The sequence below is a fragment of the Mobula birostris genome, chromosome 18, assembly GCF_030028105.1.
Source record: "Mobula birostris isolate sMobBir1 chromosome 18, sMobBir1.hap1, whole genome shotgun sequence".
In the NCBI taxonomy this organism is placed as follows: Eukaryota; Metazoa; Chordata; class Chondrichthyes; order Myliobatiformes; family Myliobatidae; genus Mobula; species Mobula birostris.
The window spans coordinates 30,694,753-30,712,719 of NC_092387.1; the positions used below are offsets into that span (position 1 = coordinate 30,694,753).

Consider the following 17,967-nt stretch of genomic DNA (forward strand, 5'->3'; position numbering starts at 1 on the left):
GGATTCACTGACTGCCATCTCCCAACATTCCAGAGTCCAGAATCGTTCCCACTGTCGGAAGGTAGCAAATGGAACTGCAGATCTATTAAAAAATCTTGCCAGTATGAGATGAAACTCTGAATGGCAGCAATAGATGTTACTGGACAACAGTATTTTGAATGACCTCATCACTGAATGATTGACTTCTCTATCTTAATTGCACTTTTTAAATAAGCAATTCTTTATTTTAACTTTCAACAGAAAAATTATAAATTCAGAAAAGATGCATTGTTTTGTAAACAGTACTTTTCAGGCACTTCACAAAAAGGCCACAAGATTATAGTCCCAGAGTTTTTCCTGATAGGTGAATCAGTGATGCGCAGAGAATTGTCCTCTGTATAATGGTGATAGGTAAAGATCTGGGGAATTTACTGTTGAATGCATACAGATACATCCTTGCTTCATGTACAACACAGTAGGGAGCACAGCTGTGCCTGCTCTGACCCAGCCACACACTGTGTTTCTTGAGAATAAATAACAAACTAACCATCTACAACCAACTACCAGATACAGCTTCAGACATACAGAAGCAACAGACTGTAATGTTGAATATTTTACTATAAATATGTTTCTGCTCTTTTCCTGCACCTAGGGTTAATGGAAACACCAGTGGCTTCCATGCATGGAATAATTCATTAAAAATTTGGATTTCTGAAGTATCTCAGCGTTACTTTTTTCTTATTAAACAGAATACCACATTCTATTTTAAGCGAACTATCTCCATTTGTTTTTGAATATCACAGTGCCCAATTCTCAACATATTCACATGCGATGAGCTTGAACATCATAAACACTGTTAAAGATGATCAGACCGCCCTATTTCTTGTAATGTTTCAAAGGTTTCCGGCTCTTCGAAGTTCTATATTTGCATGCAGTTTGCCTACCGGGATCCATAACTAGCTGTGTCCTTTCGGCAGCCAGAGCAGTGTAAACCTCCCAGCCAGTGAGGCAGGTTGGAAACGTTGCCTTCATATTTAAGCAAAAAGCAAGGAGTCATCACACTTATAAATGCAGACTGGACAGATGCAGGGGAAGGAAGAGGAGAAAGGAGCCAATAGGGTAGGGCAGAGAAAGGGAGGTTGGGAGAGAGGAATGGGGAAGGGGAAAGGGACAGGGAGGAAAGGATGGGGATGAGGACAGAGATGTCAGTCTGACAGGGCAGAGCTTTCAGAATAGAATCATAAGTAACACTGAATCAATGGTTTGGATGAAGGAGGATTTGTTTCCTGTTTTGGAATCATGTTCAATTTGAACCAAAAGCAGAAATGCCTCTCAACCCTCCTTGGTCAAAGTACAGGTAAAGTAAGCCGCATTTTTAAAGTCCAGCGTACCACCAGTGGGGTGTGGTCATTTCCTCATGTGCAGCTCATCTTGAAACTTGGTGCTGGTGTATCGAGCGTGAAAACCTTTCTTATTTATGGTGTCATCAGTGTGAAATCGGATCATGATCGAGTCCCCTGCAGAGTACATGTCCTCCAGGAGCTAGGGAAAGAGAAATGAAGAGTCAGTCAAGCTGGTTAAGGAACTGGTTTAACTTCCCAAGAGACAGAAATTGTTCGCAGTTGGATTCAAGAGGAACTTTGTTTTTAAACTGGGTATATCACAACTGGGCTGAAGACCGAGCGTCACGAGTGGGGCCTGCATTTATTGCTCATCCCTAACTGTCTTTGAGAGGTGGTGGTGACAAACCATAGGTTTATTAACTGGATTGAGAGGCTGATTGGCTACTGCTCCCAGGTCATCCCTTTCTGTGGTAGGCCACTGATTTACACTGCTGTCGTGCTTCAGGTGAAGGGATTCCCTCGTGCTGCTGGAGCGGGAGCTCCGGGATTTAGATGATGACAGTGAAGGGAGAGTAGGGCAGTGTTAACCTGAAAGGAGACCTCCACGTGGTGGCACTCCCATGACCCTGCCGGCCTTGCCCCTCTTGGTGGTGTAGGCCGTGGGATCTGTGAGGAGAGTAACTCGAGTGCACTTTACAAAGCCACCATGCCCAAGTGCTGGATTGTTCTGGGCTGCAGATGAGGTGCCAATGAAGCAGGCTGCTTTGTCGTGAATGGCACTATTTCTGGAGTTGGTGGCCCTGCACTCAACCAGGCAAGGCCTCTCATTTATGCCCTGAAGATCGTGAAAAACCTTTGGCTGTTAGGAAGTGAGTGTAGGACACCCAGCTTCCAATCTGCTCTCAATGGGTAGTAAGTCTCTGGTTAATGGTGGTCCCTAGGATATTGATGGTAGGGTCCCAGAGATGGTAATGTCAGTCAACGTCAAGGATAGGTGTTTCAACTCTCTCCTTTTGCCTGGCACCTGTGTTACACTTCATTAATCAAACCCATGCCTGAATGTTGTCCTGTTCTTGCTGCTTCACCTGCTGAGGAACTGGACACTGTGGAGTCATCCGAGAACACCCCACTTCATACTAATGAAAGGTTGTTGCTGAAGTAACATCCAAATGGTTGGATGTAAGGCACCCAGGGGAACTCCTGCAGTAATATACTGGGACTGGGAGTATTGACCTCCAACCACCACAATCATTGTCTACTAGGATAGCAGTGGGGTGTTTCCTTGCTCATGCCTACTGACTTCAGGTTTACCTGGCCTTCTTGATGCCACACTTGGTGAAATGTTACTGATGCCACTGGCAGTCACTCTCACCTCAGCTCTGCCATCTGCTCTTTGGCCCATGCTTGGACGTAGGCTGTGATAAAGCCTGGAGCTGAGTGGCCCTGGAAAAGCCACAATGGCCATCAGTCCGCAGCTGACTGGTGAAGAAGTGCTGCTTGTCAGTACCGTCAGTACAACTCCAATCATTTCTTCGGTGACTCCGAGTAGGCCAGGTGGTCATGAACCAGATTGGATTTGTCAAGTCTTTGGAGAACGTGACCATAAGACATAGGAGCAGAATTAAGCCAATTAGACCATTGAGTCTGCTCCACCATTCCATCACAGGCATAGCTGGGAAATTCCCCACATTGTTAGGTAGATGCCAGGATAACAAATTAAATGATATGAGGTTGGCTTAGAGGCACAGCTAGTTCCTGAGTGCAGGCCTTCGGTACTACAGGGATATTGCCTGGTCCTGTGATCTTTGCCTTCTCCAGACATTTCTTGATATCATACTGATGAACTGATTTAACTGGAGGCTGGCTTGGACAAGGGTGGCGATCTCAGGAATAGTCGAGACGGATCACCTTGCTGGTACATCTGACAGAATAGTCATTAGACCTGAGCTCTCCCTTTTGCCCTCATGAGCTGGGCCCTCACTATGTAGCTGTCTGGGGCTGCCTCCTCCCAGTGAGCTGCTTCAATGCCGCTCCCATTCATGGCCAGCTGTAGTGGGGCTGCAGAGCTGTGATCTGATCTGTTCGTTGCCAGATTGGAAAATGAGCAATGGCGTTTTCTGAAAATTTATCTGTTTAAACTTGCTGCATTTATAAGCATATGAGAATCAAACACTGCTTATTAAATGGACTCTCTCACAAAAAGCACATAATCAACCAGCCAATCACAGGACCCTCCTGCATGTAGCTCACCTGACTCTCCTCAGTCCCACCCTTCTTTCCCAGGCCCCAGTCAGAGTCAAACAGCATGGAAACAGGCCCCTCAGCCCAACTGGTCCATGCCAACCAAGGTGTCCATCAAGTTAGTCCCATTTGTCTGGGTTCACCCCGTATCCATCTAAACCCTTCCTATCTATGTATCTGTCCAACTATTTTTTAAAGGTTGTTTCTATAGCTACCTCATCCACTTCCTCTGGAAGCTTATTCCGCTTACATACATACTACCCCCTCCGTGTCAATGACGCGCTTTAGTGTCATCTGAAAATGGCCTGTACATTCACATCCAAATTGTTGATAAAGACAAAACAGGCCTAGGGCTAACCTGAGGCCCACCACTCGTCACAGGCCTCCAGACTCCCACCATCACCCTTTGCTTTCTACCGTCTAGCAAATTGCTCTCTTTGGGTCCCATGTACTCTAACTTTCCAGAGCAGCCTACCACGTAAAGGTTCTACTGAAGTCCCTTATTAAAAGCCTTACTGAAATCCATATAAACCATGCCTAACACCCTGCTCTCACTGATTTTCCAGGGTCACGTCATCAAAAAATTTAGTCAAGCTCAAAAGACACTATCTCCACAAGCAAAGCCATATTGGCCACCTTCAATTAACTGCTATGTTCCCAGATACCTGTATACTTGGTCAGGCCCTGGAGAATTACCTAGTTTTATAAATTTTAAGACATATAGTACTTCCTCTGTGTGGGCACGTGGCCAAGTGGTTAAGGCATTGGACTAGCGACCTGAAGGTCGTGAGTTCGAGCCCCAGCCGAGGCAGCGTGTTGTGTCCTTGAGCAAGGCACTTAATCACATATTGCTCTGCGACGACACTGGTGCCAAGCTGTATGGGTCCTAATGCCCTTCCCTTGGACAACATTGGTGTCGTGGAGAGGGGAGACTTGCAGCATGGGCAACTGCTGGTCTTCCATACAACCTTGCCCAGAGAGAGAAGACTTTCCAGGCGCAGATCCATGGTCTCGCAAGACAAACGGATGCCTTTATTTATTTAGTACTTCCTCTACTGTCATGCCGACTATCCCCAATTCCCAAATTTTTGAGTCTTGCTCCATGGAGAAATATTCATTGGAAACCTTGCCCATCTCTTGTGATTTCACACAGGGATGTCCAGTCCTGTCCCAGACAATGTTCCAAAGTGTCAGTGTGCATGGGACGTTGCAGACTTTGTCCTGCCCACTAACTCTGTAAACCTTACCCCTGATCCACAGAATCTCCCAAGTCGAGGGGCCGCACTGTCAGGGCCGTCGTATATCTCTATGTAATCGTATCCGCAGTCAGCCTCTTCCTCGATCTCAAACGTCTGAAATATCAGCTCCACTCCATAGCCATCCTCTGCCATGATCACCCAGTCACAATGCAGCTGACCAGGGTAATTGTTGTCTCCAAACTGTGCGTGTGAGTACAAGTCGTTGGTTCTGACCTTGGCTCTGAGATGCCCACCACACACTGAAAAACAAGAGTTATTGCCCTGTGTGAAGCAAACAAACAATGCCAGGACTGGTTGTCCAACCCCATCTCAAGAAGCATTGAAAGTGAACCACAATCTTGGGTCTGGAGCAGAGATGAAGAGAGGGCCTTTGGGCCACCATCAGCATCTATTTACACTTACCTCAGAGTCATTGTGCTGTACAGCAGAGAAACTGGCCCTTTGGCCCATCACATCCATGCTGACCCTTTTTTGCCCCATGGTAATTTGACTTGTCTACTCACATTTTGATTTTCCCCACTTTCCCAACATAAAATAGACCAGACCGGGTAAGAATGGTAAACAGCCTCCCGACAGGCATTGGTGAACTTGGCTGGACTATGACATTAATAACAGCTACAGCTTCCCTGTCCTCCAAGAGGAGCACAACCTTGCTGTTGGGTTTGAAGGCTTGCGTGCCTCAATGACCTGGACAGCTATGTTGGCTGGAGTCTGAGCTTTATGTTTTGGCTCTTGGTAGGGTCCCCATGCCGAATGGGTCAAAGGGTAGAGGTCAGAACAAGAGTGGTCAACTGTTCCTCCAGGTTCGGGGGTTCAGCTCAGGGCTAACAACCCTGACTGGTAAAACAAAACTGTTATGGAAACAGCGATGAAGAATCCTTCTATATTTGAGTGCGATGGTATTCCTGAGTCTCCATCTGGGACGTGCGTGACTGACAGTAGTGAAAACTGAGAGGAAGCTACTGACACGATGAAGGAAGCCCCTCACTACAGCCTGAGAAAGAGGCTTAATTGCCTTTAAAAATATTAATATTTAATTATTCAAATTTACTAGTGGGCTTTGAACTTGTGACCTTGAATCAAGATTCCAGAGCTCTCTTTACTGGTTCAGTAACCTAACCACTAGCCTACCAAAGGCAGTGATGGTGAAATGCTCAGAATGACTGAGTGGATTCCTTGTCCTTGTTGGTGTCAAACTGGAATATTGCTGATGATGTACCTAAACTAAACAGTGAGGAGCACTTCATCGCAGTCTTGACCAGTGCTGTACCAGGCCAGGTATGAGTGAAGGGTAGCAGGAAGTCTATCCCATAACGTGTGGATGAGCCAGAGGATTTGGCAGCTGATTCTGCTCATGCCAAGCCCTCAGCTCCACCAGCCGAAGCCCAAGGCTGGAGGTACGTACAGCAGTGGAGATGAGAGCAGGATCAGTGGAAGATGGCAACGATCCCTCACGGGGGACATTTCAGTGGGTGGGGGCTAGCTGGATGAAAAAGGGGGGAATGTGGGACAAGGTCAGAGAACTTGTAGAAAATGGGTGAGCCTGAACATTGGAGTAACCAATTTCACTCATCACCCAAGGACTGAAATCAAAACCATGAATATAAACCCAAAAACGCTGGGGGTACACAGCAGGTCATGCAGTACTTGAAAGTGAGGGTTGGCGTTCAGGTTATTGTCTTTTTCCCCCAGTGCTTTCTGTCTACTTCAGCCTTACAGCGTCTGAGAAAATCTGCTATCTGACTGTCACAAAGGCCACGTCCTTTAGGCTGCACTTAGCCTGTGGATCACATCTCACCTGTGCTGTGTTTTGCCTGGAATCCTTTCCTCTGGATCGAGGCATCAGAGAAAAACTTGATGAACATTTTATTCCCCGTGGTGATGATCGTCTCTGGCTTTCTACTCCCACAGTATCGGGCCAGAAAGGAGGACCTTGCACCAAGACCATCGTAGACCTCGAGATAGTCATAAATACATTCCTGATGCTGCTCAATTTCAAACTCGCTGAAGGCCTAATGGATCCAAGTTGGAAGGATTTAGTCTGAGGACTGGAAAGAATAGATTCTTCCTATTTCAGCTCAACCCCCTCCCAACAACAACATTTTCCCAAACCCCAGGCCACCACTTGAGATGATATTTCCAATTTAGTGTCACTCCTGAGATGGCATTGAGAGGACTGGGTAAAGACAAGGTCAGCTCACCCTGAGTGCCCTTCACTGCTCAGTCTAGCAGTGGAAACCTGCTTCAGGTAAGACCACTCAACAGCTTGCCCCCCTCTCATCCCAAACAAGGCCACGACACCGCCCTCTTCCAAGGACCACCCGAATCCCCTGAGTTCCACCACCCCTTCGCTAATGCCGCCTCTCTTTCACCTATCATCCCCAGATCAGATCCAGGCAGCCTCCCCCTGTTCCCCGTTCCCAAACCCCAAACCCCATCTCCAACATTCCCCACCCTGCAGACAGCCCACATCTGACTAGCGTAGACACAGTGCCAGTGCCCCCCCCCGCCCCCACTACTCCACCTACGGGCTTTAGAGTTCCACCCCACTGCCTCAGCTCTCTGCACGGCAGAACATGCAGGGATTCCTCAAACAGAACTTTCACCAGACATTGCCATTCACCGCGCCTCCTCGGGCACTGGGCAAGTTCAGGCCCATCTCACCGCTGTTTGTGCAGGCCTGCAGAACGTCAGGACGCCTTGCGGTCACGACGAAGGAGACCCTTCCCTCCGAGTGGCGCCTGGAGTCGCAACGGAAACACTTACCAGCTTGACCCTGTGCCCGGGGGGGGCAGAGATGGTCCAGGTACACTCTTTGCGGTTGGGGTACTTGTCCGGCCAGTTGGGGCTGGTGATCACTCCCTCCACACTGCTTATTGTATTTCTGCAGCCAGCTGTAGGAGAAAGGGAGGAAGGAATTTAAGATCACTTTGGACATTAATCGAGTGAGCCAGAGAGTTCCAAATGGGGTGTAACTTCCGAATGGGACACCATCTCTGCCGAGTGCCCAGATGTGGGGCTCCACCCAGGGTCCTAGTGCCTGACACTCACATTCTTAACTTTCCTTTCAGCCTAAAGTCTGTGCTGGCCCTCAATTACCTGTGACCTATCTCTGATTCTCCTGTCACTCCTACATTTGGGGGAGCCAGCACAATCACAGGAAGAACATGCAAACTCCACACAAACAGCTCTGGGGGATGGGATCGAAAGTGAGTCTCGGGAGCTGTGCTCCACTTCATACAGGCTTCAAAAAATTCAGCATCTGATTTGCCAGCTGCTGCATTGCACGTCAGGAAAGACAACATGTCCCACGCTGGTGTGTCCATGTCAGAGCCAGGCAACACGATAGCACAGAAACAGGCCCTTCAGCCCATCTATTCTGCCTAGTCCCATCAACCCACACCCAGATCATAACCCTCTCTACACCCCCTCATGCAAGCACCCATTCAAATTTCTCTTGAATGTTGAAAGTGAACCTACACCCAGTTACTTCCGCTGGCAGCTCGTTACAAGCTTGCACCACCCTCTGAGTGAAGAAGTTCCCCTTCATGTTCCCCTTAAACAGTTCTCCTTTTACCCTTAACCCATGACCTCTAATTCTCATCTCATTCAACCTCAGTGAAAAAAGCCTGCTTACATTTACCTTATCCATGATATATACATACACACACCCTACACATCTATACATGTCATACAGCACACGTGTGTGTGCTCTGCGAACACGTACATGTAGAATACACTGTGGCAACAGGGTCTCGGTTCACTTTGCCCTGAGGCTGTGGAGCCAGGAGCATCGGCTACACTGTGTAACAGAGCACCTGGCTGGGTAGTACATCTCTGCTGGAATGCAGCTGCCATCCCCGAGGCACTGAACAGACAACATCACATCCACAAACTCCATTTCCTCTGACTGCTCTGTGCGTTTTCTCCCCCCCGCCCCATCCCCATTATATACTATTGCATCAAAGTGAGCTCTCAAACCAATTTTCCAACTCCTCATTTCCTCGTTACAATAGAGTCAGAGGAGTCCCCCAACACTATTCAATTCATCTTCTCTACATAAGCTGGCCCTCAGCAAAGACCCACTGACCTCCTCCGGTCCTTCACCTCTTTATGGCAGCACTCTCCGTTGCCCTTCCCAATCTCTACAAAGCAGCCAGACTTCCCACTTCTCGGACTCTGGCCTCTTCTGCCACTCCCGTGTGCCGACACTCAAACACCCTGCCAAACCACGTCACCCCTCTGCATCTCAGAGACAGCTCGACTACAAGGACATATCTGTGCTCTTCTCAGATACTTTTCTCCCCCCCCCCGTCCCTCCATTAAAAAGCCTAGAATGTGTTTTCACATCAAAGATGTAAGGTAAACACAGGTCGTTATGAAAAGCTGCCTACATAACTATACATAAGGGGCAAGGTGGGAGAAGCTCCCTGTGAAGACGCCTCATTACTACAAAGTCAGGAGCTGCAGGTGAGGCTGACACAAGTGACCTCCTCAGTTCCTCCTCATGGCAGGAATTCCTCAGCCTGGCACGGAGCTAGCGGGGGATTGGAGAATGTGTTGGTGGGGAGAGAGTGCGCTGATGGGGGTGAATGAGTGGGTAGATTGGAGACCGTGTGCTGGTGTGGCCGGTGGGCAGTGAATGCCAAGTCCCTCACCTTCCTTACAGTCGAGGCCGTTCTCGTGCAGCGTGAACCCGTTGCGACACTGGCAGACGTAAGTCCCGACCGTGTTCACGCATTCGTGCTGACAGCCCCCGTTGTTCACCGAGCACTCGTCCTTATCTGAGGGGGAGGAACAGCAAGTCAGACAAAAAGGTGCCCTTCGTAGAGGGGCAAAGAGCATCCGATGACATGGAACCTGGTGCCCAGCTCAGGGAAGCCAACAGAGCATGGTCTGGCTGAAGCCTGCAGCAGGAGTGAGGTGATCAGCTCGCAGCCAGGGTCTGAGAAAGGCCACGGCAGGCGAAGGAATGCTCCAAGCAGCAGGGGGAAATGGAGGGACGCGGGTTAAAGGTCCTCTCAGTGTCACCCAGTTTCTGGCAACATTACAGAAAACTCTCTCCTCACGAAGGCGAAGTTCACTTCACCCCACAAGGTACACCATCCTCCTGCCTTTCACCAGATGGACACACTCCAGGGAGGTCATTGGCAAAGCCCTCATCAAAACGAGCAAAGGAGTTGCCCCGGGAGAGGCACTGGTCTGTAGTGAGCGGGGATCAAGCACGAGCAACGTGGGGCCAGCAACGTGCCACTTTCTGGTTGGGCAGGCACGATGTCCTCTACAAGCCAGCCCTTTGTCGCAGCCGACAGGAGAAGCTTCTGGGCTGTGAAGCCGTCTTCGACAGCTGGGTCTTGAAATGAAACCCCCCTGAAGGCTGGCATTAGGACTCAAGCGTGCACAACAGCATTTGGCACGCGGTTTGAAGCTTCTAACCACATTTCCTGTTGAAATCTAGTTGTGATTTACTCCAGCTCTGGCACCAACTCCCTTCTCATGAATGCTGACATCAGCAAAAGGCATGGCACGCATTACTCACAGACAGAAGCTGGAGCAAACAACTTTAACCTAGGAAGCCTGTTGCTATGAGTCCATCAAACCAGAAGCAGAGCGTTGTGTCATTCTGCTAGGTTAGCGTGGTTTTAAATAGATCACGTCATCTCTGTAATAACACGCAGGGCAGCACAGCTCCCAGCTCCTGGGCTCTACGGCACCGAGGCACAAGTAGAGCGCTTGTGCTCACATTCCCTCTCTCCACACCATCCAGACTCCTTCCAGCACCAGTGTGGCCCCAGAGCATCTAGTTTGATGGATTGCTTAGGTGTCAATGACCCTGACCCCTTACCTTTCTCTACATATCTGCTTCCTGAGCCCCTCAGAGCTCCCTCAACACTGCTTCCACGACCTCTGCAAGTGAAGTATGTTATAACTACAAGATATACATATATATATATATATATATAAATACATTTAATGTAACAAGTTTAATGCAGAATCTGTAATTGACTGCAAAGCACTATGAGTGATACATTACGCTGCGGACTTGCTGAAGGCTGGCTTTAAACCCTCTCGAAGGCACCAGATCAGGATAACATTAAGGATGTCACAACTTTTCACATGACCAAGGTTGGTCACTGGGACAGAAGCCCTCGACGGCATTACTGGTGGCTGATGTTCAGTGTGTAGGGACCGCACTCACCCAGTGGAGAGGCCCACCGTCCAGGACTGCAGCTCCCCCTAGTGGCTGAGGTGCCCAACACCCAACTGCGGTACGGGAGGTGTCAGCGGGCTAAGATCTCCAGTCACAGCAGGCGTGAGAGTTTTTGCTCAGGACGTCACGCCTGCCACTGCACCAGACCTCATCGTCTCCTGAACCAGCGCTCACCTGCGAAGAACTGTCCTTTGAAACCTTTCTTGGACACGGTATTGTCAGACTTGAACTCGATCCGCATGTTGTTGAACTGTGAGGTGATGATGTCAGGCCTCTCGGTGCCACAGAACCTGCCGTGCAGTTTGGATCCAGAGGAGAGCCCGCTGTGAACCTCGACGTAGTCGTACTTGCACACCTGGGGAGAGGCACAACACTGTCAGCACAGCTTCCACCCTGAGGACGGGGGGGGGGGGGGGGGCAGCGTGTGTGTGCACGTGAGCACGCGGGAGGGTTGTAGGGGAGTGCATCTGTGTGTGTGTGTGTGAGTCTGTGGGTGTACGTGTGTTGTAAGGGAGTCTACCTGTGCCTGTGCAGGCGTGTGTCTGTGTGTGCAGAGTGCTGGGGTGGTGTGTGTGTGTGTGGGGCAGTGTTGGTGTGACTTCGTGTTTCAGTCTCTGATGTTTAATCCCGCAGAGCACAGCCGACCTCTGCTCGCCCACACCCAGGGTGGAGGGGTAACTTCAGGGGCCAGTGGGAGCCCTCCGAGACCATCCTCCACCCTAATACCCACCCTGTACCAGACATCACCCCCAACCCCAACCCTGTCCCAAATCCAGCAATCTACAGAAACTCGTGGAATGAGCAGTGACAAGTTCCACGCCTGCCTGTGACGGGATCAGCTGAGGGGTGTGGCGATATTGGAAGACGAATAATCCCTTCACTACACTGACAATAGAACCTACCCCCCTGGGGTCCCCATACTGACACCAATCTGAGGTGGCACACTAATACGTGACAGTCACCACGTTCCCCACCCCACACCAACACAACCCCTCCCCCCGCGGTGCCCCAGTGACACCGCCACGACCTACGTCGTTTCCTTCCAGCTCGAAGGCCTCGAAGAGCAGGGAGATGCGATACTGCGCTGGGGCGACGAGCTGCCACACACAGTTCCGGTTGGTAGGGTACTCGTGGGGCCAGCCAGGGCTGCTCACCGTGCCGTTCAGAGAAGTGAGGAATCCACCACAGGCAGCTGGGGAGCAAGACAGCAGAGATCAGTGTGCTTGTGGTCAATGGTACCCGGGGTAAACAGCACCCAACACATTCCAGGTGCCTAGTGTAATCAGCCCCCAACACAGCCGGGGCACCCACGGTCAACGTCATCCAACACAGCCCGGGCACCTACGGTCAATGGCATCCAACACAACCCGGGCATCAAACACAGACAAGGCACCTACTGTAATCAGTGCCCATTACAGTCTGGGCACCCGGGGTAACAGCATCCAATACAACCCAAGCACCCAGGGTAAAAACACCCAATAGACGTGGTTCCAGCTGGACTGGTGCCACCACTGCACATCGCGGAGACATCACGTGAACAGCACCCAATCCTCTGTACCCTCATCCCGAGACCAACCCTCCTCACCTTAACCCCCAGACCGATCCTAGGCACCTTAACCCCCAGACCGACCCTCCGCACCTTAACCCCCAGACCGACCCTCCGCACCTTAACCCCGAGACCGACCCTTCTCACCTTAACCCCGAGACCGACCCTCCGCACCTTAACCCCGAGACCGACCTTCCGCACCTTAACCCCGAGACCCACCCGCCGCACTTTAACCCCGAGATCGACCCTCCTCACCTTAACCCCCAGACCGACCCTCCGCACCTTAACCCCGAGACCGACCCTCCACACCTTAACCCCGAGACTGACCATCCGCACCTTAACCCCGAGACCGACCCTCCTCACCTTAACCCCCAGACCGACCCTCCGCACCTTAACCCCGAGACCCACCTGCCACACTTTAACCCCGAGATCGACCCTCCTCACCTTAACCCCCAGACCGACCCTCCTCACCTTAACCTCCAGACTGACCCTCCGCACCTTAACCCCGAGACCGACCCTCTGCACCTTAACCCCGAGACCGACCCTCCTCACCTTAACCCCGAGACCGACCCTCCTCACCTTAACCCCGAGACCGACCCTCCTCACTTTAACCCCGAGACCGAACCTCCTCACCTTAACCCCGAGACCGACCCTCCTCACCTTAACCCCGAGACCGACCCTCCGCACCTTAACCCGGAGACCGACCCTCCGCACCTTAACCCCGAGACCGACCCTCCTCACCTTAACCTCCAGACCGACCCTCCGCACCTTAACCCCGAGACCGAACCTCCTCACCTTAACCCCGAGACCGACCCTCCGCACCTTAACCCCGAGACCGACCCTCCTCACCTTAACCCCGAGACCGACCCACTGCATCTTAACCCCGAGTCCGAACCTCGTCACCTTAACCCCGAGACCAAACCTCCTCACCTTAACCCCCAGACCGACCCTCTGCAGCTTAACCCTGAGACTGACCCTCCGCACCTTAACCCCGAGACCGACCCTCCTCACCTTAACCCCCAGACCGAACCTCCTCACCTTAACCCCGAGACAGAACCTCATCTTAACCGCGAGACCGACCCTCCGCATCTTAACCCCGAGACCGAACCTCCTCACCTTAACCCCGAGACAGAACCTCATCTTAACCGCGAGACCGACCCTCCGCATCTTAACCCCGAGACCGACCCTCCTCACTTTAACCCCGAGACCGACCCTCCGCACCTTAACCCCGAGACTGACCCTCCTCACCTTAACCCCGAGACCAAACCTCCTCACCTTAACCCCGAGACCGACCCTCCTCACCTTAACCCTGAGACTGACCTCCGCACCTTAACCTCGAGACTGACCCTCCGCATGCTAGTCTTGAGTTCAACAACCAGCAGCTGCAAACCATCACTTGGTCTTTGTGCAAAGTTAAGGTCATTTACCTGATTCCCCAAGCACACAGAGCAGTGTGGCAGCTCTCGTATTGAACCCCTGACTGTAGAGCAAAGCCCGGGGAGGGGGATTGAGCAAGGAGTAGAGAAGTGGGAGGGAAGATAAGTGATAAGTGGGAAGGTGTGGGGAGGGGGGGGTGACCCGGTGATGGGGGGCGGGGCGAGGTGATTGGTAGGTGACACTCTGACAAGGGATCAGTCGTGGGGGATTGTGGGGTTTGGTTTGGGTGCGGAGCAGGTGGGGATGACCCTGTTGGAGGGTTCGGGGCTGGGTACACTTACCTTCACAGCTCTTGCGGTCTGCTGCCAGCTCATAGCCCGGTTCACAGGAGCATCTGTAGCTGCCCAGGGTGTTGACACATCGCTGCTGACAACCACCGTGCTCCGGCCGGGCACACTCGTCCTCCTCTGCGATGGAACACAGCAGGATCAGTGTGTGTCCCTGCTGCTTGAATGGCACCACATAAATGCAGCAGGTCGTTGTTACACGCCAGGTTCTCCCCTGGCATTACAGTAACTGGACCGCAGGAATATGGTGCTGTCAATGCATCACCAGTCTCTGTCACCCCAGTGCATGGAGCTCAAGTGCTGCCTGTCTCAAAGCACATTTCCCTACAGAGGCCCCTAAATTGCACTCTGCAACTCCTACATTCCTGTATGTGGTTTCACTGTCAAACTTCCCTCATTTCATTGCCTCCGTGTTAACTGTCCTCTCTCTAACCCTGCGAATTTCATTTAAGTTTTGTTTGGAGATACATCACAGTAACCAGCCCTTCCAGTCCAACAATCCCGTGCCAGCTTTGTGACCAATTAGCCAACATGCATCTTCAGATGTGGAAGGAATCCCAAAGTCCTGGAGGAAGCCTGCATCGTCATGAGGAGAACTTACAGAGAACTTGCAAACTGCGGCAGAGTTGAGGCCCGGTTGTTGGCGTTGTAATAGCGCTGTGCCGCCCGCTTACATACTGTTAACTCATAGATCAAATGACCTTGTTCATAGTTTATACCCGTGGTAACCCTGCCTCACCCAACAGAGATTTCAATTTGCTCTTTCCGTCCCTCCCCCACCAGTATCTTTGAAAATAAATTAACCTTTGAACCTCTGAAACCCAGTGGACTTCTTCCTTTCCTGAAGGATCTCCCGCCTGGATCAGTCATTTCTCTTTGCAACAGGCACAAAATGCTGGAGGAACTCAGCAGGCCAGGCAGCATCTACGGGAAAAAGTACAGTCGACTAAAGGGTCTCAGCCCGAAACGTCGACTGCACTGTTTCCATAGATGCTGCCTGGCTTGCTGAGTTTCTTCAGCATTATTGTGTGTGTTGTTTGGATTTCCAGCATCTGCAGATCCTTAGTTACTTCTCTTCCCACCGACGCCACCTCACCTGCTGAGTTGCTTATTTTAGATTTCCAACTTCTGGGGCTGTTGAATTCCATTTATGGTCATCTAGACATCGTCTCACCCGTGGCCTGGACAATGAAGCCTATTTCAATTCAGTTGTATTCACTTCCTCCAGTTATAAACCTTCAATAACATAATTCTAAACTTATTTCTAAACCCCTAGGCCTGGGACTCAAGACCTGCCTTTGCAACTGACTTTGTGACCAACACATAGCAATCAGTCACAATAGATAGCAACATCTCTGCCATGATTACCTTCAACACTGGTGTCCCACAAGAAGTCTGTATCCTTGGCGCCCTTCTTTATTCCCTATTCACTCAGGGGAGCGTGGCCAGATTCTGCTCTAACTGTATCTACATGTTTATAGATGATACCACTGCAGTAGGCCAAACCTCAAACAATGACAAGTTGGAGTTCAAGAAGGAGATAGAGGCCTTGGGACATGGTGTCATCACAATAACCTTTCCTCTATGTTAGCAAAACAAGGGTCTGGTCATTGACTTCAGGAAGGAGGCAGTGCCCATGTTTCTATCTTACATCAACGTGCTGAGTGATGAAAGCTTCAGGTTCCTGCTGCAAACATCACCAACAGCTTATCCAACCACATTTATGCCACAATCAAGAAAGCACGCCAGCACCTTTACTTCCTCAGGAGGATAAGTCAATGTGGCATGTTCCCATGGCTGATCACCAATTTTTACAGATACGCCGCAAACGTATCCTATTGGGTTACATCATGGCTTGGTATGGCAACTGCTCTGCCCAAGACCGCACGAGACTGCAGAGAACCGTGGATACAGCTTAGCACATCACGGAAACAGACTGCATCTCTCCAGGCAGTCTGTCTACACCTCTCCCTGCCTCAGTAAAGCAGCCAGCATCTGACAATAACTAATTACCACACAGTAACGTGCAGTTTGCTTTCCTAAATATTATTCTTTGACGAATCAGTAGAATACCCACCACACACAACATCTTAGGGCTCTGCACCCTCCAGATCAGGGTTTCTCAAACAGGGTTCCATAAGAGGTCGCGAAGGCTTCCGCGAGAGATCATGAGTTTTAAAAAAATCTTTTTTTGAACTTCGCACAACACGTGGTGCTAGCGCTCGCAGTGGTGGGTAGTGACCGAGCAACCCCATTAGCAATCTCAGCCCAGTATGGCAGTGCGCAGTAGGACTGTGTATGGCTGAGGGACCAAAACACTTGACATAAAAACGTGTGAGGATGCCAAGAGGCTTCAGGGGATGTAGACAAACTGGGTGCACATAGCAGATAGAGAATAATGTCAAGTCATTTACTTTGATAGAAGTAGCGGAATTGTTGAGTATCTGTGAAATGCTGAGAGACTGTCCGTTGCCTTAAGAGACTTGTATGAACTTACAAACTTGATGAGAAGCTTTTGTCAAAGGTGAAGGACAGCATGATAGCCTTGTGGTTAGCACAACACTTTACAATACCAGCGACCCGGGTTCAATTCCCACCCGTGTCCACACCTTGTGGCACATCAAGCGGCATTTTTGCCGTTTCCGTAGCATTTTGGACTGTTTTTATGAGGCCGATTTGCTAGCTTGACACTCAACCTAGCATGGATGGAAAGTGTGCAAGAGGCTGGCTGGATTCGAACTCGGGACCATTTGCCTCCAAGTCTGGTGTTGATACCACTACACCACCAGCCGGCTAAGTTGACATTTTACTGCAATAAAATGTAATTGCAAGAATAAAATGTCTTATATAGACAGTTCACATAGTGTATTTTTGTAATTGCAGTCTCTTCAGCTTAAACAAGAAAAAATGCACTTCCAAAAGAGAGAGGGAAACAAAGATTTATCTGTCAGGTTTTTGAGATAAAACATATTTGGCCCAAGATGTTGTGCCTACACATGGTTCATACCTTTCAATTCCCTGTACATGCATGTGTCTATCTAAAAGCCTCTTAAATGCCTCTATCATATTTGACCCCTCCCCCAGTTAGACTGTTATGACCCTCTGTTTACCAGAACTCTGTTTAAGCTGTTTAGCCCTGGTTACCACACCCTGCTATCGTGGGCACCCTGTGCAATACTACCATCACTTCTTATCTGGACAGTGTGAGTATGCACCCCTTATTGTATAATATTTTGGTAATTCTTGCACTACCATCTTATCACCGTGAACTTGGAAATCTTGCACTATTTATTTTTGTAGCATATAGAATTTTATAGGTCTTGCATTGTACTGCTACCACAGGACAACAAATCTCACAACAGTGGTAATGAACCTGATTCTGAAAGCCCAACTGATCAAACCTACCCTTGAAAAAGTCTGCGGCGAATCCCGCCTTGTTGATTGAATTATCTGACGAGAACCTCATCCAGAGTTTGTTGGAGCTGGATTTGATATCGTTGGGTTTAGTGTAACCACAGAAGAGGCCAATGAGGGGAGCCTCTGGGCCGCCACCATCACGGATCTCCAGGAAGTCGTACGCACAGGTATCGTGCCGCTCCATCTGGAAAAGACAGATGTTGGAGAGGGAGGCGTTTGTGCAGAGAACCAGCTGGGGATCCCAGCA

At 50.2% G+C, this 17,967-nt stretch overlaps 1 protein-coding gene across 1 annotated transcript in view; it reads right to left on the bottom strand.

Moving 5' to 3' along the window:
• Positions 1 to 259: 259 nt before the first annotated feature.
• Positions 260 to 17,967, bottom strand: part of LOC140211821 (tolloid-like protein 2) — a 124,558-nt gene continuing 106,850 nt past the window's right edge. Inside the window, exons 13-21 of the mRNA XM_072281985.1 lie at positions 17,709 to 17,904; positions 14,298 to 14,423; positions 12,065 to 12,225; positions 11,208 to 11,388; positions 9,481 to 9,606; positions 7,589 to 7,716; positions 6,621 to 6,834; positions 4,811 to 5,061; positions 260 to 1,521 (exon numbers count right to left, since the gene is read on the bottom strand). Of these exons, the coding sequence (XP_072138086.1) occupies positions 1,387 to 1,521; positions 4,811 to 5,061; positions 6,621 to 6,834; positions 7,589 to 7,716; positions 9,481 to 9,606; positions 11,208 to 11,388; positions 12,065 to 12,225; positions 14,298 to 14,423; positions 17,709 to 17,904 (1,518 nt within the window). The 3' untranslated portion in view covers positions 260 to 1,386. The remainder of the gene's footprint in view (positions 1,522 to 4,810; positions 5,062 to 6,620; positions 6,835 to 7,588; positions 7,717 to 9,480; positions 9,607 to 11,207; positions 11,389 to 12,064; positions 12,226 to 14,297; positions 14,424 to 17,708; positions 17,905 to 17,967) is intronic.